Source organism: Dendrobates tinctorius, unplaced genomic scaffold (assembly GCF_039654945.1).
Source record: "Dendrobates tinctorius isolate UK_male_01 unplaced genomic scaffold, ASM3965494v1 ptg000075l, whole genome shotgun sequence".
In the NCBI taxonomy this organism is placed as follows: Eukaryota; Metazoa; Chordata; class Amphibia; order Anura; family Dendrobatidae; genus Dendrobates; species Dendrobates tinctorius.
In genome coordinates, this window is record NW_027361743.1 from 32,667,539 (window position 1) to 32,694,770 (window position 27,232).

General features: G+C 44.0%; 1 protein-coding gene across 2 annotated transcripts in view; it reads left to right on the forward strand.

Moving 5' to 3' along the window:
- The window catches only part of MTUS2 (microtubule associated scaffold protein 2), an 876,814-nt gene that overhangs the window by 320,255 nt on the left and 529,327 nt on the right, over positions 1–27,232 (forward strand). For both annotated transcript variants that reach the window (XM_073583159.1, XM_073583160.1), the window contains exon 3: positions 3,020–3,260. In XM_073583159.1, coding sequence (XP_073439260.1) covers positions 3,020–3,260 — 241 coding nt within the window. The remainder of the gene's footprint in view (positions 1–3,019; positions 3,261–27,232) is intronic.

The window sequence follows — 27,232 nt, forward strand, 5'->3', positions numbered from 1 at the left end:
GAGGGGGAGGGCCAGGAAGGACGGGCCCTAGGCACCTCTCTTGACAAGGATGCCCCGAGCGGAGGACTTCACCGGAATGCCAATCCAAAACGGGTTCATGTGTCCTAAGCCAGGGAAGACCAAGAAGCAGAGCGTGAGACAGGTTGCGTAGGACGTAGAATGCGATCAGCTCCTGGTGCAAGGCCCCAACTTGCAGATGCACCTCCTCCGTAACCAAGGACAAAGCTACTTGCAAAGGTCTCCCATCAACAGAGGCGATAACACGTGGAGTCTTCAGAGTAATCACGGGAATCAGGTACTTCTTCGCCTCCTTCGACCGGATGAAGTTCCCCGCCGTGCCCGAGTCCACATAGGCCACCTCCGAACCACGTCTCTGACCAAAAACCAGCTGTACAGAAAGAGTAAGGGGATGAGAGGAGTGAGACACACTTAGGACGGCCTCTCTTACCTGGCGTAGGTGGAGGAGTTTCCCAGTCTCTCCAGACAAGAACGCAGGAAGTGAGACACGCTGCCACAATACAGGCACAAGCCCTCCGTCAATCTTTCCCTCCGGCGCTGTTTTGCCAACTTGACCCGATCTATATGCATCGGCTCTGGCGCCGGACTGGAGGACGACCCAAGAGGACGTGGACTGGATGGCCTGTGAAGAGAAGAAGAAGGTCTAAGCGGTCTCCTCTCCCTAGCGGCCTCGCGGGCATGTTCCTGGAACCGGAGGTCAATCCGTGTGGCCAAAGAAATGAGATCCTCCAAGGTAGCCGTGGTATCCCGCCCCGCCAGTTCGTCCATAATTTTGCCTGAGAGACCACGCCAGAAGGCCCCAACCAAAGCCTCATTATTCCACCCCAACTCAGAGGCCAAGGTACGGAACCGGATGGCGTATTGTCCGACCGTGAGAGAGCCCTGAGTGAGGCAGAAAAGGGACTCAGTTGTGGAAGCCAACTGGCCGGGCTCGTCAAAAACTTTGCGAAAAGTGTCCGTGAAAGTCTGGACACTAGAGACTATGGGATTGTCCCGCTCCCACAGGAGATTCACCCAGGAGAGAGCCTCTCCTTCCAAATGGGACACCATGAAGGCTACTTTAGCCCGGTCAGTAGGATATTGCTGAGGTAGGAGTTAAAAATGCAACCTGCACTGATTCAAAAAGCCCCTGCACAACTTTGGGTCGCCGCCATACCGTGGCGGTATTCCAAGCCTAGGGGATGGGGCAGGTACAGGATCTGGTACGCGAGCCGGGTCTCGTGCGGCTGCTGACTGGAGGGAGAGCAGCCGATCGTCAACCGAAGCCATATAGGAGAGAATATGGGCCTGGGTATCACGTTGTTGAACCAGCTCTTGCTGAAGACTGGCCAGTTGGAAGGCGTTGCCGGGATCAGCGGCCTGCAAGGTCGACAGGCGGGAGTCCATAGTATTCATAAAAGACATTATACGGGTTTGGTTCTCCCGTAGGAACACTAGCTCTTTTTGAGCGGCGGCCCCGGCGGGGTCCATGGCCTGACTATTCTGTTACACTACTGGTGACGGGAGAAAGAGTGGACCCACTGGACCGTGATGTTGAACCCTCCCCGAGCGAGCGCACCAGGTGGACCGACCCCTATACAGGGACCGTTTGGGAGCAGGCTCAAGGAGTTCAAACGTCACGGCAGCCAGGACCAGGGGTCGGCTCGAGAGGGTGAGCAGCAGATGGGCAGTGGGGAACCCAGAGAGACATCCGGGGTAACCAGGGTCCAGGGAATGGAGAGAGTGTTGCTGACGGACGAAGGAGGACAGCGGGAACCAGGCGAAGGCAGGGGTACAGCGGACTGCAAAAGGATAACACACAGAAGGGTTAGCAGAGAAACAGGCGGAAGGGACGCGGGAGCCGGAAGAGCGAGCTGGAGCAAGGGGTTAGCAGAAGCGAGCAGGGCCTGGATGCAGCGAGAACTAACTCGATAGTCAGGCGCCTCCCATAAGGGAGAGAGGCCTGAAATACCTGGTGGTAGCTCCTGATTGGCCAGGCGGTGGGTCCGGGTCAGGTCACACTGGCGGGTGTCCGTACTGCAGGGATGCGCGGTCTGACACCCTGGCGCGTGCGCAGAGGCACAGTGCGCGCGGCCGAGGATAGAGGAGGAGCGCGCCGGGAAGCCGCCCGCCGGAAAGGAGGAAGACCGGGGGCACGTGCTGGAGCAGAGAGGCAGGAGGAACCCAGGCCGGAAGCAGAAGCGGCGGCGGGGCCAGCGGTGAGTGCGGAGGGGGCAGCGGGACCAGTCGCGGTGGTGCTATCACATTACCTCCCGTGGGTGATGGTGCCAGCCCCAATGCACGTTTCGGCAAACACAGAAGGCATTCAAATATACCAAATATAGATTTAATTTAGGTTTCATTCACTTTACATTTTGTGAATTGATAAGAATACACTCTCCTATTTTTGAACGCATTCTTAATTTCCAGCATTTTTTTCCCGCTACTGTCTAAAAATTTTGTACAATATTGTATTTGTTTTTCTTTAATTTCTGATGCTGTTTGCAGTTGAGTCAAGATGCCGGGACGAGTTGCTTCATGCTGGAGCTAGATAACCCACGGTCACCAAAATTGTAGAAGAAGAGAACTAGCGCTCTGTATATACCCCATAAAAGTAACAATGAAATATAAGACATTCTACAAAATAAAAAAATGCAACATATTTATTTTAAACTGATGTAATATATTTTACGTAACGTCCATGTATCATACTGAGAGAATGCACAGCACAGCAACTTTTCCTTTTCATCTGTTTTGACCATTTTTTTCCAACTAATATCAGAGTCTCGTTTTTATTCTATTTGCGACCTCTATCGGGTAGAAGTAAATTCCTGGTGTTAAGTTCATGCTCCCGTTGCTTAAGATATCTTGCAGAAAAATGTGGTGTAATGCCTAAAAGAAATGTGATAGAATCGCCCCAGTCTCCTGACACCTGGTGACTTCAGGGATGAATGAAATGTAATATTCTTTTACGTGTGCTTTGGATGCATTACATTGTATTCTTTGTGTCTCTTGTATGCAGACAGGTGAAAGGCAGAGAAAAGATGACTTCTGTCCCTCCACATTTACCCATTATGAAGTTCCACCGAGCTTCTATAGATCCACCATGATCCTAAGACCGCAGCTTGGGTTGGGCGCAGTCACCAGATTGCCGTCGGCAAAGAGCAGAATATTGATTGCGAGTCAACGTGCATCAAGTACTTCAATACCTCAGCAAGAACTGGTAACCACTGTCGGAGCGCTGAACAACTCAGAAACGTCAGGTACATTTATGTTATTTATAACCATAAAAAAGCAGAACACATATGAGCAAATATAGAAAGCAAAGGAAAAAAAATATTATTTGAATTAGTAAGCCCAGGAGGTGAAAGAAATCAGATACTTCTAGTACCGGTGCGGCTTCTTTTCTTATCTTTTTCTACACCCTAAATCCATTAATAAGGGATTATCCTGTATTGAATAACCTCTTTTTGTATTTTATTATGATACTTTATATTCTCTAGGGGAATATTGCTTGTCATTATTAATACCCAACTGTGTATGGAGACGTAAAGGGAATGTGTCAGAAGGTTTTTGCTATGTAATGTAAGGTCAGGATGAGGTAGGGGCTGAGACACTGTTTTCTGTGATGTGTCACTTATCAGGCTGCGTATTGTTGTTTCCATACAATTAAGTTTTTATCACCACGAGATTATCACTGCCTGGACTACAACATGCATCAGCACTTGTCCGACCACGCCCCCTCCTGTGATAAGCAGCTCACTGTCCGTAGACAATGTGCATATAGAAAGAAAAAAACTGTGGTTTGGGTGGGGTTAGATTTCTCAGCTCTGCTACATGCTACAGCTAAAAACTTTGATTATCACTATTGCTGCATCCAGTAAACTAAGTAATACATTGTTGGGATAAGCTTCTCTTTGCCTACATCATGCTCGTCTAATATGAGGTAGCAAATCCTGCTGACAAATTCTCTTTAAGCTCCCCCACACACCTCAGATGACTGTCAACCAAATGAAGGTTTGGCCGATTATTTGGTCACCATCTATCTCGACCATACACAGGATCGCTCACTCTGCCAAGAGAATCACTGCACAACAAAGGGATCAGCCTTCTAAAATCACACATGCCAGACCTTTACTCCCACAACAATTATCTGTCCGTGGTCCTCCAGTTCTCGGGATCTGTCCAGCAGTTGGACTCCTATCAGTCATTTTCACCTGCCCTGTGGATGGCGGATACATTTTGATAGGATATATTCATGAGAAGATGCCCAGTAGAGTACCAGAGATCCCCAAAGATCCAATAGAACGCGACCTAGCAAAAAAAAAAATGTACAGTATCACCCATCTACAGGACAGGATATGGTTGTTGGGTGTCTGTCTGCCAACTCCTTCACTCACCCCCATAATAGAAGGGGGTCCAAAGTCTCCTGTCAAAACGGAGTGATAATGAGCTTGTGCGACTACCACTTTTATAGACCCTTGTCGCACATGCTAATTTAGACTCCATTCACACAAGGGACTTTAGAACTCCCATTCTTGCGATCAGTGTGGGATCCAGCACTTTAAGGAATAATTCCCATATGATATGTTAGTTTTAGTAATGGTATGTCCTATTTCTATAATAATATTAACAAACACTGCTAGATAATTAAAAATGGCCGTGTACATGTTCTGCATGGATAAAGGATGGGACTTTAGAATGATTTTCTTCTGGTGCACACAAGGTACCCCAGTTTTGCAATGATAACCTTCATAAACATTAATATGACAGAAGCAGACACTAAAACATTAGCGATATGGGAGAAGTTTAGGAATTCTTCTTCAAAAGGCAGACCTGCTGCTGGGTTACAACAATTACTATCTTCCAGAATAACGTTTATAACGTGGTACAATGCGACAGATTCTTAGTGACCGGTCTGACCGCTCAATTTGGGTGGAAAAATACAGAAGCCGTAGATATATAAGCAATAATGATTATTGCCATTATAATGGCATACTGTAAAAGAAGAGGTAATCGTTTTTCGTTCAATATTTAGGCAATGTTTATGCTTGATGGGAAAAGTCAAGTATAATTGCACTGTTAGTATTCTGACATTTATCAGTCCCAGACTTGTGTTCATACAATTGCTTTTTGTCGTATAATTGTAATATGCAGAGCCATTAGGTGTCAGGCTATAGTAGATTTCTAGCTTATAATTGCCCTATAGACTTCACAGGGACAATTTAAAGATATAGTGTCATGCTGCTGCAATGCAGGTAGGTGCAGGCTCCACTAGATGGCAGTAGAAAGCAGGAATGCACCTAAACAGAGCTGGCCTGCAGTGCAGCAGTGAGGCTACCACAGGTGGCAGCAGAATAGTCGAACAAGCTGGGTCAGATCCTAGACTGCAGCGCAGTACCAAAAGAATGAGCAAACTCATGGTCAGAGACAAGTCAGGGGATCAGTAATGGTCAGGAGCAGATAAGCCAAAAGACAGAAGCAGGTCAGGATACAAGCCAAGTTGAAACCAGGGAGTCAGCACACTAAAGGGAAAAACTGAGTCAAGACGGGAATAGGGGAAAACAGAGACACGAGTTCAGACAGCAAACACAGAAGAACAAATCAGAGTTAGCTACAGCAGCACTAGGTAAAAAATATAACTGACATCGCCTGCAGGAAGCAGCGGCGATAAATAGCCAACCTGAACCCAGACTGAGGTGGAGAAAGGATAACTTTTGACATGACCAGACTGGGAAAAAGGAAAAACAGGACTCAAAACCCGGTCTGGATCATGACATGTAGGAAAAATAAATTTTTCAGCTTAACTGCCTATCTTTTCCTTTTTATGGAAACTTTACTGTGTACGTGTAAGTAGCAGGCAGGGCCGTAGTCATGGCCGCAAAGGTGTCTGGTTTAGCTCGCCCTGGCCACCCGCAACACATACATAAAGTCTCACTGTCCCACTTGCCTGGTTCTCAGAGGCCTCCCTTAGACACAGAGACACTTCTTCCTTTGATCTGGTACATAGAGACAGAGTCCAATTCCAAGTTTAAACATAGAACTTTACTTGTTTTCAATCGCAGCACGTACACATCAGTTACAGCATCAACACAGAGTTCTGCACAGTTCACATCCTTCACTTTCTCTGTGCTCTTCCCTTCGTCCTTCAGTTTGTACCTCGGTCGTCCCGTCTCGACCAGTACTGCAGCATTCTTCCTGTTCAGCTTCACTACGTTCAGGAGTACCCTTGTCCGTTTCACCCCAGACAGGAGAGCATCCGCCCAGGTAGTAAGCTGCCACACCTTAGAGCGACCTGCTTGTCAGTACTGCTGCATTTCTGGCCCAACAGCCGTGGATAGCTGGGCTTCCCACTTCCCAATGTTATGGAGTCATCAGCCCTGTCCAGGCTCTGTAGCCCTACTCATTAGAAACAGGAAAACCCTGTAACTTATCTGCGGTTGGCTCCTCCTATGCAAACTATGTACACTATTCTACCCTATCTAGTGTCCACCTTGAGGTACTGCATTTTCCTTATCTACACAACATATAAACATATATATATATATACTAGCTGAAGAGCCCGGCGCTGCCCGGGCATAGTAACTAACTGTGGTTAGTTATAGCAAATTATAATTATCCTCCATCCCATAGTCCCGTGCCCATATACCCATCATACATATCCACGATCCCATAGGCCCATGCCCATATACTCATCATACATATCCTCTATCCCATAGTCGAGTGCCCATATACCCATCACACATCCTTCATCCCATAGTCCCATGCCCATATACCCATAATACATATTCTCCATCCCATAGTCCCGTGCCCATATACTGTCATATATATCCTTCATCCCATAGTCCAGTGCCCATATACCCATCACACATCCTCCATCCCATAGTCCCGTGCCCATACACCCATCATACATATCCTCCATCCCATAGTCCAGTGCCCATATACCCATCACACATCCTCCATCCCATAGTCCCGTGCCCATACACCCATCATACATATCCTCCATCCCATAGTCCAGTGCCCATATACCCATCACACATCCTCCATCCCATAGTCAACCATTACTACATCATAACGAGCGGCAGGGCTTGCAACCTATGATGATATCAGCGTTGCCATGGCAACCATTATGACATCATAATGAGGGGCGGGGCTTGATACACACACACTTTTTCCCCATTATGTAGATAGGGGCAAAATTGTTTGGTGAATTGGAACGTGCGGGGTTGAAATTTCGCCTCACAACATAGCCTAGGACACTCTCGGGGTCCAGACGTGTGACTGTGCCAAATTTTGTGGCTGTAGCTGCGACGGTGCGGATGCCAATCCCGGACATACACACACACATACATACATACACACCCACATTGAGCTTTGTATATTAGATATACACAGCAGCATCAGAAACATTCTTCATATAATTATATAAGCAGTACAATATCCTCATGAGAAAAGGGAGTGGAGCATCACACGGTCCCGGTACACCCATTACATATGGAAGATAGCATAGTATATGGCTTGTAATGATGAATCAAGATGGCACAGACATGTCAGAATCTACAGACTGGTTTAAAAACTGATGGAGCCACTCTATAACTGGGTTCAAGGATCTCCAGAGTCACCTCCAGTTTGGTTAAGCCAAGGTGAAGCCAAGAACTGAAGCCTATCCTACCATGCTTGTCAAAGTTCATGAGGGGTCATTCTCTATCATACCCTTGACTCGTAACCCATAATTTTGATGGTCAATAGGAGGAATTGTGCCTTGCTAATCCCCCCAGATTACTCACTTAGGTCAGTGTTACATGTCCAACATTCAACACCCTCATGAGATAGAGTTGAGTTTGGGCCAAGAGGCTTTATTCTCGGACCTTGAATGTTGGGCATTTAAAACGACCTCTTACTGAATTCTGTGGCTTCCATGCTTCTTTTTGAGGAGTGTGGCCATTGTGGCGGATCACCACTCCAGCAACTTCCTATACACCTTTGCGGCCATGACTACGGCCCTGGCTGCTACTTACACGTACACAGTAAAGTTTCCATAAAAAGGAAAAGATAGGCAGTTAAGCTGAAAAATTTATGTGTATCCTGTTTATCATTTGTCCTCCATCCATTCTCTGAGTGTAATGGCTCACCACTGGGCACTGCGATACCAGCCAACACATCAGAATTGGGCACATTCTGGTGCCTGGCACATACTTCTGCTAGTAAACAGCATGTCCTGGTTGCAGTGAAACCTTAAAGGGAACCTGAGGCTGATTGACTTATTGCAGCCATGTCTATTTTGCTCTGAAACACTGCAGCATTTCCGAGGAGACATACCATACTTTAATACTGATACTCAGCACAATGCGACAAGGATGACTAGTCCAAGCGGCCGGTCCCTTGCAACTTCCCACCACCCTGCTCTCCTGATATCCCTCTGTGTGAAACACACCTAGTTGCAATAATATAGCCTGTCCCTGATTCATTCTGCAATGGATTGGGCACCATAGGTCAGGTGACAAGTCCTCAGCTTTAATGCTAAGTGCTACAGCATGACTAACAGGGCAATAGCAGAACCACAGATGGACAGGGACAGATTGGGAGAAGCTCTGAATGGAGAGTGCCATGTTATAGGGAGCCTTGCACTTCATACGGGAGGCTTAATGTTTTCGCCTTTCTCTTGTAATCAGTTTTCATCGAGCTCACAATTAATGGAAATGAAAATTTGTATTTGGTTGGATTTTTAAGCAATATCCTCTATGCGTTTTTCAGGACCGCACTGACCCCAAGCCTCCCAGCTTCCCGGGTTATGTTGGGCTGTGCGCAACTGCTTAAAACAAAGACAGAAACATAATAAGTAAATACCCTGCAGTAAATAAATAAACAGCAATAGTGCATGATAATAATATAGGGTACTTCGTTAACATAATTTTGATTAAAAATATGCAAAATGTTAACTAAAGTACCCTATATTATTTTCATGCACTATTGCTGTTTATTTACTGCAGGGTATTTAATCATTATGTTTCTGTCTTTGGGTTAAACAAGAGGTAATTTACTGACGAGTGACAACACAATCCTCCTTAAGTGGGGGTCGGATAATAGGAACCTTCATTGTTTACTCTTTAAAGATGGAATCTGTCCTAGACACAGTCTTGATAACTGTACTGTAACTGTAAGGAACCCTGCACCTGTGTGTCCATCACATGACTAGGACAATACATAATTAGCGATAAGCCTGATGTCACAGGGTTACCATGACAGTGTGGAGCCAGAAGACCGCAGTATGTGATTGCTCCTACTCCGGCACTGAGAAGAAAGACTTCTCCTTCATCTTAAATGTATTTATTTATTCTGGCAGAAAAGGGGTTAATCGGCCAAGTTGGAAATCCCTGTGCTCACAGCTGAGCTCGGTTAGCGACTCCTTTCCCCTTTATAATCTGGGCTCTGTTACAAATCCTTGTCAGAGTTAGCATTTGCTGCATGGCTAACGGTGGGAGGGGAGTTTATATGAGAAGGAGATTTGGAGGAGTTATCAGTGACTGTTGCGTGGTTTGGAAGTGTGGTAATTTTCTTCCTTTCTCTATTTTTGGCTTATTCCCCTACCTTTGCACCACGGTGCATTCCTCTGTTGTATGTGAGTGAATACTTTGTATACCTGGAGTTTTCTGTTACCCCTTGTCAGTGTTGCCTTGTTTGTCGGGTTGGTGTACTACGGAGCACAGTAGCGCCCCCTCTTCCCTGAGTGGGGGAAGAGAACAGACAGAGGGCTAACTCAGGAGATAAGGCAAGGGCAGAGGCTCCAGCATCTTTGCCATCCAAAGTTTCCCGGGGAGCAGGGCAATCTAGGATGCCCCCTAGTGTTAGAGACAGGGAAGGAGCCCCCGGGTCACCCGACATCTGTGTCGTGACACCTGACAGTCAAGCAAAGCATCCAGGAAGTCACTGGAAAGTATCCACCCCGAAGATTAGTCCCCTTAGTCACCTCATTCCCTGCATCCTCTACAGAGTATGTAAATACCATCCATGCAGTCATGTGCCAACTTGACGTACGTGGCCTTGCTCAACACAGGTGTATTGAGTGAGGCTGGACACAGTCTTGTCTGAATGTTTCGCCGGAAGTATGCAAATCACATACTTGCAGTCACCTGACCTCCGCTCCCGGCCCGAGGAGGATCCTCACAGTGCGAAATGCACCCAATGTGAGGATTCACAAGTCTGCAGTCACATAATCCCTTTTAATGACTGACTGTTTCAGGAACATGCAGATAATGCTGTTTACTTTTATGATTTATTGCTTGGTTTAGTCTTCCTTTAAAGGGGTTTTCCCACAAACAAAAGTACATTTTAATCAATACATCTTGTTATAATAATAATAATTTCCACTATTGGATGTGTTTAAATAAAATGTCCCTGTGCTGAGATAATCATATAAATGTGTCCCTACTGTGTACTGTGTAATGGCCGTGCCTGACTGTACAGGAACATGGTCTGATCATACCACAGCTCCTGGGCAGGGGAAGAAGCAAAAGAGAATATACAGATATTACAGCAGAGGAGAACAGGTGATTATTTCTTTGAAGTAAAACACTGTTTAAAAACAGGATAAATTCCAGAACTTATGACCCTACCCCTAAGACACAGGTTTTACCATTTTAGAACAAAAGACAGTATTGTCGGGTATGCGATTGTATTAGCTCAGCTTCGTAAATATTGGCTCCAATAAGTTGGCAGAGGCAAAGGATTTTGCATCGCAAAAACAGAAAGTTGGCATGGCCTTCACATTCTCCTTCTCCCTCTGACAAATAAAAATATAGAAACCATGAAAGTGACATTTACACACTCGATAGATTAAGGTTCTGCTCAATATGCAGACGCGCTGGAGTAATCCTATTTATTTCATCCAAGCAGCTGCCTTATATTAAGTCTACATTTGGCCAGTAAGTAGGTTGTCAAGTCTGGAGAGAATGCTTTTGCCTTTTTTTTCACAGTAGATTGAAACCTAAAAGAACAGGTTGGGCTTTAGAAAATAATTGAGAACACGGCACCGGCTGTATCTGTAGGAACTGGACATTTCCTTACATTTTTTTGCATTTTTTTATGGAATTTTGAATTATATAAAAAAAAGAAATCAGTGAATAAGTGAAAAAATGAAGAAGGGAAAGAGACAAATGTAAAGAAAAAGGAAATGTTTCATTAAAAAAATTAAAAACTGAAAAGGTCTAAGCTAAAATAATACAAGGAAGAGTAGTGCTGTTTCCGTAAAATGGCACAGAGCGGGTATTGTGCTTGTTAGTGCCCTTCAGTGGCTCTTGTTCAGGTAGCCACAGCGAGGTCACCCGTAACATGGATGGCCTTTTTCATCAACATCCAGCACATAATACTACATTTTTCTAGAAGTGGCCACTATAATGAAAATCTACAGACAGACTCAATACACCTCAACCATCAGCTAATCACAAGAATAAGATGATACAGTAAGGGATAAGTAAGACGTCCATAGATCTTGGCCCGATTTCCGACCGCAATGTACGAACTGGCCGTGACTCTTTCCACCCGAGTGTTACAGCTTCATATATTTTTATGAGACTGTCATGCTCACCAGCTGTCCAATGGGTCCCAATGCAAAATTTGGATCTGGGCCCCCACCAAGATGTTGGCCAGATATATTACTCCTTGAAGTGTTCTAAATCCTATAAAGACGTACTTGTTGCCCCTATACAATGTAATAGTGTCCCACATCTTGTACTAATGTCACCCATCCTGGGTCCCTTGCTGGTATAAAGTCCCCCATTCTGGGCACCTTCCAGTAACAATATCACTCATCCTGGGCCCATTTCAGTAATAATGTCCCCCTTCCTGGTGTGATGTCCCCTTCCTGTCCCTTTCCAGTATTAACTATCCCCCATACTTGTCTTCTTCTTGTAATATTGTCCCCGATCCTGGTGTAATGTCCCCATACTGGCCCCTAACAGTAATATATGTCCCCCGTCTCTACCTGGTATAATGTACCAGCTCCTGGGCCCATCCTGTTATAATGTTCCCCGTTCTGATGTTGTTTTCTTACACATGCAAAAAACAATTGTTCTTACCTTCCCCACTCCCAGAACGTGCGGCGTCCTCTTCTTTAGTCGGTGGAGAGGCTGGCAGGTGACTTCGGCATGCCTGGTACGGGCAATGCATGACGTCACTTCTATGCACCACCTGTCACTAGCACGCCGATGTCAGCTAGCCGGCAGCGTGTATTGCAGTGACATGGCAGGATTGCTGCTTATAGGTGATTGCAGTCTATAGGTGCTTTTTTATCAAATCACTATATATAAAACACTGGTATAGCTAATCTTGTCCAGGGACTGTGTCTGGTATTAGAGATTACTCCCTTATACTTAAAGGGGTATTCCACTACTAGGACAACCCCTTTTAAAACCAAATATTCGGCCCCAATAAAATAATAAAACCTATACTCACCTCCCGTGCAGACACCGTTCCCGTGGTGTCGGCAGTCTCTCTCCCGGGGATGTGATGCGGTGGAATGACACATGATGCCCCGCGCCCAATCAGCACTGGCGTCACTGTCTCCACCGTCGGACAAACTGAACATCCCAGACTTCCTCTTAATGTTCAGTTTGTTTGAAGGCACCGGGCATCACGTGTCATTCCACTGCATCACAGCCCCAGGACCGCGAGTGGCGACACCCCTTGAATGGCGCCGGCACCCCTTGAATGGCACCGGCATGGGAGGTGAGTATAGGCTTTATTATTTTATCGGGGTCAAACATTTAGTTTAAGAAGGGGTTGTCCTAGTATCCTAGTAGTGCACAACCCATTTAAAGAGGATAGTCACTACCCTGACTTGGTTACTAGTTTTGCCATAAACGCATAAAAAAGCCCCTAAATTACCCGATATTCCCTTTCTGCCTCATTTCACGTTGTTTTCTGCCTTTTTGCTTTGCTTCCTGTGCCGACTCCAGCTCTGTTGTCAAGTGATCTCTTCCTCCTCAGATGTGACAAAAGCAAAGTATTTAGTGAAGAGCTTATCTATGGCACTCAGTTCACGCGAAAGGGACATGTAAAGTAGTGGCCAAGTAAAGCCAAGCTGCAATACCAGACACAGCCAATGGAAAGAGTGGCGCTATTTCCAGAAGAATTCAGTTGTGGTCTTCTAATCTCTTCCAACCCGTTAGCCTATTTTGTTTCCAAATATTGGCTGGAAGACATTCCGAATCTAGAGAAATGCTCTGTGTAGATTACTGCAAATGACAAACAACATCAACCATTGTTACACGGAAAATTTGTCAGTGTTTTCTCGTGCTTGCATTCTATAAAAATCTGATGCCCATGCCTCTTTATGCTCATATGATAAATACACCTCGGCTCTTGCACAGGTTGACTGTAGTAATAACTGCTGCCATGTACGGCACTAACACCTGCCCGCCATCTGCTATCATCCCGCTGCCAATGCTGCATCCAATAAAAGTGAAATATTACAAAAACAGATTTACACTATGTAAGCACTGAGATTTGGAGGCATTTCTAAACAACTTTCCATGAGATTACTTATTGTTTGCTTCTTGCCAATTCCTGACATCAACTGAAATGACTAATTATGATGCACTCTGGGAAGCGGTCACCAGGAGCGGAGATATCATTGGGCAAAATGTGCGGCCACACAGGGGCCCAGGACGTGAGGGGGCCATTGCCACCTACAAATCAAGTAGAAATGTGCATTTTAGGCCGGTTTCACATTTGCATTTCAGGGCGCAGCGACGGCCTGCGCACGGCCGCCGCTAAGCCCCGCCCCAGCCGCTCCTCCGCCGGTAGCTCCTCCTCCAGGCGCATGACACTGCATGTGTCATGCGTCCCCCATTTTTATCACTGAGGACGCAGGCCGTGCGCAGTATGCATTTGGCGGCGCCTGCGTCCTTTCGACGATGCGCCGAGCGCAACCAAATTGCAACAGGTTGCGTCAAAAGGACGCAGGCGCCGCCAAACGCAAACTGCGCACAGCCTGCGTCCTCAGTGATAAAGATAGGGGACGCATGACGCATGCAGCCGGAGGCGGAGCTACCGGCAGAAGCGCGACAGGGGCGGGGCTTAGCGGCGGCCGTCGCTGCGCCCTGAAATGCAAATGTGAAACCGGCCTTAATGAGCTTTTGAGCTGAAATATTGTTGGTGTGGCACAAGTGGATAGCACTCTATAGTGGCTCAGTGATTAGCACTGTTGGTTTGCAGCACTGGGTTCCTGGGTTCATATCCCACCAAGGACAACATCTGCAAGGAGTTTATATGTTCTCCCCTTGTTTGCGTGGGTTTCCTCAGGGTTCTCCGGTTGCCTCCCACACTCCAAAGACATACTATATTAATAATAATATCTTTATTTTTATATAGCGCTAACATATTCCGCAGCGCTTTACAGTTTGCACACCTTATCATCACTGTCCCCGATGGGGCTCACAATCTACATTCCCTATCAGTATGTCTTTGGAATGTGGGAGGAAACCGGAGTACCCCCACGCAAATGGGGAGAACATACCGACTCCTCGCAGATGTTGTCCTTGGTGGGATATGAACCCTGGACTCAAGCGCTGCAAGGCTGCAGTGCTATCTACTGAGCCACCGTGCACATACTGATAGGGAATGTACATTGTGAGCCCCAATGGGTGATGATGTCTGTAAAGCGCTACAGAATATGATGGCGCCATATAAGCAACGCATAATAAATAATTCTTGTACAGGTGCCCTTTTCCGTTTGTGGAAGCCATATTTAATTCCTCACCATAGAGGTGGTTGCAAGAGACATTATTTGACCAAAAGTATTGGATCACTCCTCTTATTTATTTATTTATTGAATTCAGGATTTTTCATTCAGTCCCATTTCACGAGTGTATAAAATCCAGATTCGGCTGATGACGCATCGTTCCTCTTAACTATTCCACCACCACCTGTGGTATTTTTGAAAAGTAGATGTGTACCATAGCATCTTGGCGTGGAGGTCAAGCATAATAACACAGTAGGCGGCAGAGTTCTGAAGAGCAGAGTGCATACAATTTGCCCAGGCTCTTGTGACTCAATTACCACCTCAATCATTAACAATTAACATCAGCATAAAACCTTTTCACAGGGAGCTCCATGCTATGGCTTTCCTTGGTTAAATAACTGTAATGCTAGCCTTACATCACCAAGCACAATGCCGTGTGTCGGATGGAGTGGTGTAAAGCACGAGGTCACTGGACTGTGGACCAGTGGCAACACATTCTGTATAGTGATGGCTCATGCATTACAATCTGGCAGTTTGATGGAAAAGTCTATATTTGGCAAATGCCACAACAAGATTATCTGCGAGGAGATACTTTTTAAGTTGTGGGTGGAGCAAAGTGTGCGGCTCAGCAGAAAGATTTGTCATTTAACAGGAAACGGTTGTGACTAACATTTGTAAAAATTTTGCAGCAAAAAATTGGTGTAAAAGTATGCCAAATTAGACAATAGTGTGTATAGATGAACCACATTTTTCATCCATAATGTGTTGAATTTCAATATTTTCGGTCTGTCTAGTCTAAGCTTACACTGTCTACTTACTACCGGAATAATAACCACCTTTAGGTGTACATATCCTAGTGTGTCTTGTCTGAATAATTTTTCATTCTTCACCTATGGTACTTTCCTGTATTCTATACCCAAATCTACTTGACGCTTTCTCTCTGTGCCATCTTTAACTTCTTAGTATAAATTTTGGCTTTAACCTTTAAAGTGAACCTGTCACCAAGTTTGGCCGATATAAGATATGGCCACTGCCTTTCAGGGCTTATCTACAGAATTCTATAATGCTGTAGATAAGCCCCTGGTCCGACTTGCAAGATAAGAAAAATAAGTTGTTTTATTATACTCATCCGGGGGGCGGTCCGGTCTGATGGGTGTCGCAAGTCCTGGTCAGGCGTCTCCCATCTTCTTATGATTGCTACCTTCCTGCTTGCTTCATCGCTCCCCGGCATCGCGCTCCTGTGCAGGCGTGCTTCTCTGTCCTGTTGAGGGCAGAGTAAAGTACTACAGAGCGCAGGCACTGGGCCTCTCTGACCTTTCCCGGCACCTGCGCACTGCAGTACTGTGCTCTGCCCTCAACAGGACAGATAAGTACGCCTGCGCAGGAGCGCGATGCCGGGGACTATGAAGCAAGCAGGAGGACGGCATCGCAAGAAGATGGGAGGCGCCAGACCCGGACCTGCAACACCCATCGGACCGAACCTCCCCCCAGATGAGTATAATATACCTTATAAAACTCACCGCCCCCCAGGTGAGTATAATAAAGCTTATTTTTCTTATCTTGCAGGTCGGAGCGGGGGCTTATCTACAGCATTATAGAATGCTGTAGATAAGCCCTGAAAGGCAGTGACAGGTTCCCTTTAAACTTCTGCGTTAGTCTGGTTCCATTACTGCTTTAGATAAAAACCACACCAGCTTGGGGCATCTAAAGCTTGCCATGCACATTTGATAGCTGTCAGCCCAAAGATGGCTCTCCTGAATACACAGGAATTCTTGACTGAAGGTTCTTTATGAGAGCATCTCCCAACCACCTGATCCTTAGGGCTCCTGACATAATTTGTCAGAGGACAGTCAGGAGGCCTCCACTGGGTTCTACTGATGTTTATCTAATGTGTATGAGATCCTAAAGTTCTCAGAGATGTCACTTTCAAGGGTGGTGCTGGTTTCTGCTTTTCCTGCACTATAAGTATTCTTCTTACAATATGCATTGACAGTGCACTCTCTTGCTGACTCGATACTTCTGAACAGAGCCAGCAAGGGAGCACACTGTCACTGTACATATTGCACAGTGACAAGAATCTACTAAGCATGCATGGGAATTGACGACTAACGCATGCTCAGTAGAGCAGGAACTAGTTCAGCATCTGAAATGGGTGTCACTGCTGACATGATTATATAGAACTGTGTACTTTCATTTGCTCATTTTCCCTTTCTACCAAGCTTATTCTTCTGTTTTCCATTAGAGCTATGACATTACGTGATTAAAAACTGACTAGCTGAATCCTTCCAAGCTCTATGTAGAAACAGGAGGTCACTTTTCATTTCATGAGTCATAAGTCACTGCAAAATTTCCTGGCAGGGGGAAGATGGAGCAGCAGGGTGAAGAGGGAGGAATGATTTGTGCAGGGACAAGGGAGTTCCTGTTTATACATAGAGCATAAAAAGAGAAGAATTTACTGGGGGGAAAGGCAAAATTGTTATACCTGCTTTCATTAGTGTTACAGCAACATCATCCTGTTATTATTGCCACATATGTGAATGCTAATGACACTACTGCTTTAGGGCATAATTGACTGGGTACTAAAGACAGAAATGGCTCCCCAGAACATGTTACATCTGTAAACATTTTCACGCCTAATGAACTGTAATAAAGTTTTGGCACTGACTGGTTCTGCGCACCTGGAACTGGGTCATTCCTATATAGAATAGTGCTACAGTAAAGCAAGGTGCTGTGATTTTATTTTGAAAGGAAAACAAAATAAATAAAAACTGTCAAGCTAAATCCTTCTAAACTCTATGTAGAAACAGGAAGTCTATTTTCACTGCACGAGTCATAAGTCACTGCAAAATTCTCTGGCAGGAGGGAGCAGCTGGGTCAGGAAGCGAAGAGAGGAATGATTTATGCAGGGACAAGAGACTTCCAGTTTAAACACAGAGCATAGAAAAGAGAAGAATTAGCTGGGTAGAAAGGCAAAATGAGCAATTGTAAGTACACAGTGCTGTATAATATGATGACTGCATATATTAAGAGGATTAAAACTTTGATGAAAAAAAATGAGACTTTTTTTTGGTAAAAATATGTCCTTATTAGAGATGAGTAGATTTTTTAAAATTTGAATTTGTCGGCTTTGCTGAGTTTTTCCAGAAAATTTGATTTGTGGTGGATAAATTTGTGCGGATATCAGTTTTGGCTATAGGGGTAGGGGGAGAGAGACCATCAGAATAATACATATAATCCAGTTACCCGGTGAATTTGGAGATGGAATTCAACTCTGCCGTACATACTTCCAATCCTTCGCCCGACTGGGAACCGCCGATCTGCTGAGCACCATTTTAGAAGCTATGAAAATCTGCTTGATAAACTGGGATGTGATCTCATAGGTGTAAGACATTACGAAAAAACCTGCCCAGCCGCGCTAAATGATATTAGCCCACTCACTGATGCTTCACCAGTGTGGGAAATGGTGACCGGCAACTTTTTTTTTTTTTTTTTTGCGAATCGAATCTCAAAGTGTTCAGTTTCTTGTGGAACCATGAATTTCACAAAATTTGACTCAAACTCGATCGATCCGCTCATCAGATTCTTTTTCTCTGTAGTAATAAACTAAGCTGACAAATTTGCTACACAAATCACTGTCAATATGAAAAACCATCTGTGCAAAACAATTATAATCCTATTTTTTTTATCTTTTTTCTTTAGCATATGTCGCATCAAGAAACACTGTAAAAAATAACTAGAAAGCGTCATTGCATAAATCAGTCTCCCAGCGATGCATGGCGCCTGGTCTGCCTCTCATTTACTTAGTGCAAAATGTTTGGCGTGTTATGTTTAATTGTATGATTACATGAGAAGCCTGTTTGCTGCTCACATCATACCTGGCAAAGGACAATTACCGTAGCTTGTTTATGATGCCACGTTTTTGTTTGACAGAGAGGTAATGGTGGAATATTTGTCCTGGAGGGCGGCAGAATATGCTGTCCTAGAAAGTTTTAGTGCTACCTGCATACTAATAGCAGCCACGTAATTAGTAACTTTTAACTATCCGAGTTTAGGTCTCAGGCACCCTTTAATGATGTGACAACTCTGTCCCAGTCTATACAGTGAAGCCAACTAGCGAATGACAGAAAATTAAAAAACATGTTTTTTTTTGTAATAAAAATAGGAAATAATATTTATTTTCTGATGATACATTTTCTACATCGAAATATATATTTTATTATTAAAAAACATTGTAATGCAATCACATTGGCACACATTTTTGAAAATTGAAGTATTGTCATAAAGGGGGTAGCAGCCGGCAGGGCGGGTTTTATGTTGGAAGCAGCCCTCTGGAGGATCCTCTGTTGGACTGTAAATAACGATATCATAATGTGGCGACTCTGTCCCAGTCTATTCAGTGAAGCCAACTAGTGAACTTCAGAAAATGAAAAGTAAAAGTCATGAATCACTGCAAAATTCCCTGGCAGAGGGGAGGAGGAAGCAGCTGGGTCAGGAGGTGAAGAGGGGAATGATTTATGCAGGGACAAGAGACTTCCAGTTTATACATAGAGCATAGAAAAGAGAAGAATTTACTGGGTAGAAAGGCAAAATGAGCAATTGTAAGTACACAATGCTGTATAATATGACTGTAACATATTAAGAGGATAAAAAGAGGACTCTCTGTCATATTGTGAGGACTCTGTCCCAGTCTATTCAGTGAAGCCAACTAGCAAACTACAGAAAATGAAAAGTAAAAGTCACGAGTCATTGCAAAATTCCCTGGCAGAGGGGAGGAGGGAGCAGCAGAAAATGTAAATGAAAAGTAAAAAAAAATTTTTTTTAATAAAAATAGTAAATAATATTATTTTTCTGATACATATTCTACAATGAAAGATATATTTTATTAGTTAAACAGAGAAGTACTTTCTACAATCACATTGGCACACATTTTTAGAAAATTGTATAGAAATATATATTGTCATGAAGTGGTAGCATCCAGCAGGGCTGGTTTTATTTTGGAAGCGACCCTCTGGAGGACCCTCAGTTGGACTGTAATTAACGATACCATACAGTGGCTAATCACAACCGCCATACAGTATCATGTCACTTTTATATGGCTGCTGAAATAACATTGTTAAGCAGTGATGCCCCATAATACCCTGGGAAAATCTAGCTATATAGTGTACAGTGAATGAGAGGCAGTGTTGTACAGTACCTTAAGTACCCCCATTCAATACATAACTTTACCTAAACTAATGATAGTACCTAACAGTACATTCTCCAAATAATGCAGCCTACAATTGATATTAACAGTTATGGTGGTTGGAGACCTCAATCATAGGCAATCGTCAGCTTCTTCTTCAGCAAGCGTGGCTGATAGGCTCTTTGCCATCTTACAGATGACACACCCCAAGGGTCAGCCTTGGCATCTGGACTATGAATCACAAGATAAGGGAAAACTTGTCAAGTTTTGTACTAACGGAGACAAAGGTGGAATTTTAGATCTATACTTGAAGACTTATCCAATTTTTTTTCTCATTAATGGAGACCCAGTGAGGAAGAAGAGTGTTTCCATTCACTCAAGGCTTGAGTTTCCACGGTTGTGAGTTGCAGTCATCTGCCTTTAGGTTTGCATAGTAATAAATAAATCCGGAGCTTTCTCCTTCGCTTTGTGTTTTCCATCTAACAGTTCCTGTGGGGAGGATGATCGTTTTTGAAATGCTCAATGCCTGCAGGCGGAGATCACTCCGTCCTGGATTTCCCGAGCAACGAACCCTCTTCACATCTTCTGATTTTACTATTCCCTTCACATTTTCTGATCTTTCGCTCTCAGTTGTTTTCCCTGTGAATACAACTACATGCAGATCGTCAAACAATCATGAGAAAAGTTTGCATAAATCCCACTTGTCTTCAATAGGAATTCTGCAGATGATTACATTGTCTTCTGAGATAAAGTTACAGGATAAAAGTGATGGCAGTCCCCATGTCTGTGCTATTTTTTTACATTTTAATACAAATCATGGTTGGCAAGTAGCTTGCTATTTTCTATTTTACTACTTTCTTGCAGAACCTGAACTACAGTACTTCTGTCATGTCACTCTCAACAATTAAAATAAATATTTCATTAGAACATAGTGGACATTATATCTTACCTGAAAAAATATTTATTAAATACAGTTGTCGGTGATGGTCTCTCTCCTTGAACTGTCCAACATCTGGTCCTGGCAAACCACCAACATCGGTTACATGCGACCTGCACGGGCGTAACGTCCCACAACACAGGGAGGAACCTCACATTGATGTAACGTGCCTGGCACAAGAGACGAGTACCTCACCCACGGCTACCGCCCCGCGCAACATTACAGCATAAGTAACCTTGCCCCCGGTGCCAAATTTAAGGATAGTCAGGATACTCCAAAGTTATTAACTTGTGATCTAGCTTCAGAGGTAGGCTCTGGGGCTGGGGCAGGAGGAGAAAGCTCAGTGCAAAGTCCTGCCCCTGAACTCTCACTAGAAGAAAACATCAAATGCTGATTAAACCAAAAAAATCTGATTTCTTCACGAAAATAGTAATTTATTCTCTGTTACAGCAACATAGCAGCCTTGTTTTTGCATTGTAAAATTGTGCTGACAGGTTCTCTTTAAGGGCAATTTAAAAAAGTCCAGAGACCCTGATGGTGTGCTCGACCTTTGCATTGGTTGCACTTACTCCCACAATCTCCCTTATTGAACATTATGACAATTTTGATGAAAGCCTGAGATGTGATTTAGCTATTCAGTGAATTCAGGATAATCCAATGTTCCCAGGAACCAGCAGCTTTAAATAGAATCTCCAAAGATTTCTGGTTTGTGTCCGAAATCAAATCCTTTTAGTGTCTTGATGTTTGCTGAAGTAGCTGTGCCATTTTATTCTGTAGTGTTCATCTCTGTTTTCTTCTAGACGATGGCATGACCTGATTCACCTGTCAGATGAAGCTCAAGGAGAATGGTCCTAGCTCATCTCGCCTGTGATCTAAGGAAGTGTTGAGGAAAGTGATGTAGAGCAGGGATGACCTTTGATATAACCATCAAACACACTGAAGCTTCTCTCCAAACGTCACCTCCAGGTTGACATGCTAATTGGATTCCTAGACACGTGACGGGCACAGTATGCGCTATGTTCATATATACCCAGTTATATACGGGACCGTAGAAATCACAAGCTTTCTAGCAGAGCCTTAATGTGTCCTCCTTGGGTTTATAAAACTGTGATGAGCCATGACAAGGACAGCATAGCAGTTTCAGTAGATGGCAGGCAGACGTGGGGTAATAGAGCAATGTTTCATGTGGGGAAAATAGATCTATTGCTGGATGAAAAATAGCACATTATGTAGTCAACAACAATTTCAACATACATTTGTGTTAGATATACCGTAATTTTTTTTTTTTTAAACTGACAGTGAGCAGGTATAACTGGCTGGTACTTGCGACAGACCGCTGACATTCTGTTCAGCAACAGTTCCTTTACTTTAGTACAGTGCCTGTGTGTCGCTCCGTGTTGTACAGCACACACTGCACCCCGGTCTATCAGTTTCCACACAGGTAGCAGTCTCTACCTATTTCTGGCTGGAGACAGAGGCATCAGCATTTACTGACACGGGCATCAGAATTTAGGCTTGATACTTCAAGAAATAAGTTTTCCCTGTGCCCCTCTTATACGGTCAACCTCAGCACCTGTGCTTTTCTCTTCACCTGACACAAATGATGCCAACTATAGCTAAGTCATGAGCTTTGTCTATTGTTCGCTGTGATCCTCCCTAAACCCCGCTATAGTGTCCTTAATTCCAAGTACTGCTCACTACCACTTGCTAGTTAGCTATAGTGCAAGTGTTTCTCTGCTGCTGAATCCTCTGCTTGTGCGCGCTCCTGCACTGGTCCTCGGTACACAGTGGGTGGTGCATGCGCTGACTGAGAGCATTGCTTGCCTATAGATGCTGCTGCGCATTTGCCACCTGCACCATTTTTTTCTAGTAAAATTTTTTTCAAGAAGGTCACAACATTAAATTCACAGGCGCATTATTTAAAGCAGGAGGCCCAGTGACCTGTCAGTTAAGCCCAGAATGATGACAATGAGGCCAGAGCACCAAAAAAAGCCCTGCCCGCAGACTCGCCCCAGGGCAGGAGCATCTCATTAACTGGAAACTACAAACACAGATTAAACAAGAACCACAAGACGGATTTCTTCAACCCAAGTATCATTTTTATCAGTATAACGCTGCCAACCTGACATTGTCTGTAGTTTACTGAGCACAATCCTGATGACAGGTTCTCTTTAAAGAATACACTTACATTTTGTCTTGGGATTTTTTGGATTCCAAGAGTTGTAAGCTACAGAATTCCATTTTTTTTTGCAGTCAGATTTTTTGGACAAATACATGTTTTTGTATAGATTTTTTTTTTTTTTTTTAATGATAGTAAATTATGAAGCTGAGAAAATCAGAAGTAATCGTTTTTGATCTTTGAAATTAATGATAGCTAATCATTTGCATTTATATTCATTTTTACTTTAATTAGTAAAGAGAATTTTACATACTCCAGCGGCTGTGTGATGTAATTTCTCCAGTCTGTTGATATCAGACTGAAGAAATGATAGTAAATATTATTCTATAGCTAGTTATGACTCTATGAAGATAATAGCATTCACAATTTCAAAGGATAAATATGTGAACTTATTTCGAAGTGGTTTTCTGAGCGCCCTGGAGAGAGCACCGACAAGCAATCAATACCTGAGACAGCCATAATGATGTCTAAGAAAAATTGTGGAGGTGTCAGGAAAAATGAGTCATCTGTTTTCTGGGATAGTAGCGCTACTATTAATCACATGGTCACATCCTTCCGTAACTTAGAATAATTCTCTTTTCAGCCCTCCATGGAGCTCTCTTAGTATGTCTTCATATTTCTTCTCTGTCTCTCACTTACATTTCTTGATTCAATTACATAAATTGTGAAACAGTGTTGTGCCCCATGGCACTGCCAATTAAAAGCTACAGGGAATATCGATACAACCTAGAAGGAATTAGTGGCATGTATCTCGGTTACAGGGACTTACAACGGTGACTTTGCTACTTTGCGTCATTGATCGGCTTCGCTGGCCATATTGATGGAACATTAAACCAGTCATGGCTATATGTATTATATGTAGTAAATGTTCAACTGGACATTTTCACAAAATTTTCTTTTTAGTGTATTTGTAGAGTTTACGGTTTAGCCACATAGGGTTTTTTTTTCTTTTTTTTTTTACATAATTAGAAAGTAAGCAAAAATAGGGTCCACCAACTCTGAAGGTGCTAGAGCTACCATTTTAATGTTCTTAATGGTTTATTAGCCAGTAGAAGTGATGTATAACGCTACTTTTCCATAATAGACTGTCACTTTGTTCATTTTGTGAGAGTTTACTGTTTAAGGGAAACGGTTATGTTAAAACTGGTGTCTGATCTGTAGGCAGGATGATATAGAGCAGGAGGAGATGAGCAGATCGTTAGATATATTTATGGGAAAAGTTTCAGCACAGTTTGTGTTTTTTTTTTTTCATTAAAATCCCTGGTGTTTGTACATATATGAGTCCAGTGAGCGGTCCCATTCATTGATTGACAGTCTTACCTGTATGACTGTACATGTATAGATAGCTATCAATCACTAAGTAGGACCACCCGCTGGAGTTTTCTTCCATGCAGACCAGCTAGGTGTGCGGATCTCTCCTGTGACTGGGGTATTGCCGCTGTTGGAGTTCTGTTATCCTGGTGCCGTTTACTCTACTGCTATGGATCTTAGCAGCAGATTCTTAGCGGAGTAGTATCTCTTGTCATGTGTAATATCATCTGCAGTGGCGAGGCTAGCGGTCTTACACTAGCAAGGGTTAGTAGAGGTGACAGGGACTAGGCATGTGACCGTGGCGTGGGTAAAGACCAGCATAGGGCGTTAGAGAAGCTTAGGACTGTACAGGTACAGGTTGATGTCAGGAGGTGTCCCATCCCCCACTCCCAACCATTAGGGCCTTCCTCTACTTTTTTCAATCCCATTGTACTTTTATACTGTGTCGTCCGCCGGACATACCCATGTCCATGCGTGACAATATCATTCTTCTTTATAACATTCTGTCCACAGATCGAACTGTGTAAACAAATTGTCAAATAACTTTTAAAGGGAATCTGTTACCATGTATTTTCTATCCAATCTGAGAGACGCTTGATGTATGGGCACAGACCCTTATTCCAGTGATGTGGTACTTACTGGGCTGTTTGCTGTAATATTGATAAAGTCACCATTTTACCTGCTGCAGATCTAGAAGTCCTCTGAATGCTAAGCTCTCTATGACAGCTTTCTGTTTGCACTATGCCTAGGCAGTAAGCTACCAATCAGTGGTGGGAGTGGTGTTATACAGAACTTGTGAATATGGAAAACTACCTGGCAGCAGGTTTACTAGTCCACCAGTGATAATCTCCTGCTAATGAAATAAAAAGAAGGCTGGTAGTGCAATAAGAGACTGCGCTGCTGTGGTAGAATTCAAGATATCTTTATTGCCAACGCGTTTCCTGAGCCAGTCCTAGCTCACTTCATCAGGGCATCAATGCCCTGATGAAGTGAGCTGGGACTGGCTCAGGAAACACGTTGGCAATAAAGATTTATATAACACTGAGCTGGGTAGAATGATAAAAATGCCGCCTTTGTCTGTACATAGTGATTCAACTATATTGTGCCAAGTACTGCTTATATAAGAGGTGGTGGACAACTCTTGCAGGGGCCCATCGGACAATTCTCCTGTTCTCCTGTGGGCCTGTCCAAGCCTGCCCGCAGGCCGCTTATTGCTCACAGTGGCCTTTTCTCCAGTCCCCGGGCTGTGTTTTTCTGGTCGATGTCCCTTTAATTTCCTCTTACTCTACGAGCAAGCAGCATTCACTGCTGAATGCAGAGGCATGTGCAATGAAAGATAGCGTCCAGACACTAGCCAGTGCCAGCGTCTGGATATACCCCATGGGTGGAGTTTACATGCAATGCGCTCCCGTCCCACAGGAGATAGTAGCGCCAGCCTATGCTGCCTGTACCGCAGCCCCAGCATTTCCTGTGGTGATATCAATACTGCAGTTCCATGTCTCTCGTGACATACATTCTGCAGCTCTATGTCTCCTGAAACGTCTATGCTGCAGCCTCAGCGTCTCCTGTGATGTATATACCGCAACCCCATGTCTCCTATGACATACAGTATTTACTGCAGCACCTTATCTCCTATGACATATATGCCGAAGCACCATGTCTCTTGTGACATATATGCTGTAGCTCCATACCTTCTGTGATGTATATGCCGCAGCCTCATATCTCCTGTGACATCTTTGCCGCAGCCACAAGTCTCCTGTGACATATATATGCCTCAGCCCCATGTCCCTTGTCACGTATATGCTGCATCCCCAATGTCTCCTATAAACTACATACTGCAGCCTCAGTGTATCCTATGTGATGTATATACTCCAGCACCAGCATCTCCTATGTGATGTATATACAAAAGTCTTGGTATCTCCTATGTGATGAACAGTGGCTTGCTAAAGTATTCACACTATGTATGGCATCAAACCAGCACAGCTCATCACCCTAAGAACAGAACACCATTCTCATTGTGAAACGTGGTGACAGCATCATGCTGTGGAGATGTTTTTCGACAGCAGGGACAATGAAATTGGTCAAGGGGAAGATGGATGGTGCAAAATTCAGGGATATTCTGCAGCAAAACCTGTTTCAGTCTGTCAGTGATTAGAGACTGGTACAGTGGCTCACCTTCTAACAAGAGAATGACTCAAAGCATACTGCTAAAGCAACACTCGAGTGATTCCAGGGGAAGCGCATAAATGTTTTGGAGTGGCCTAGTCAGAGCCGAGGTCTTAATCCAATTGAGAATGTGTGGTCATACATGAAGATTGCTGTTCACCAGAGGAAACGATCTAACTTGAAGGAGCTGGAGCAGTTTTGCCTTGAGGAATGGGCAAAAATCCAAGTGGAAATCTCATAGAGACTTATCCAAAGCGACTTGCAGCTGCAATTGCTGCTAAAAGAAGGCTCTAAAAAGTACTGCCTTTAGGGGGGTGAATAGTTATGCACACTTGAGTTTCAATGATTTTGTCCTATTTGTTGTTTGCTTCACAATAAAGAGAACATCAAATATACACAGTTATAGGCATGTTCTTTACGTGAACTGATGCAAACCATAAAAAGCTGTGACATTCTAGGTTTGGAGGAAGCAAAATACTAAAAATGCCAAGGGGGTGAATACTTTCACAAGCAACTGTATACAACAGTGTTGGGGTCTCCTATGTGTTGTATACACAGCAGTCTTGGTGTCTCCTATGTGATGTATATACAGCAGGCTCAGTGTCTCCTATGGGATATATGTGTATGTCTCTCTATGTGATGCATACAACAGTCTTGGAGTTTCCTACATGATGTATACACAGCAATCTCGGTGTGTACTACATGATGTATATATAGCAG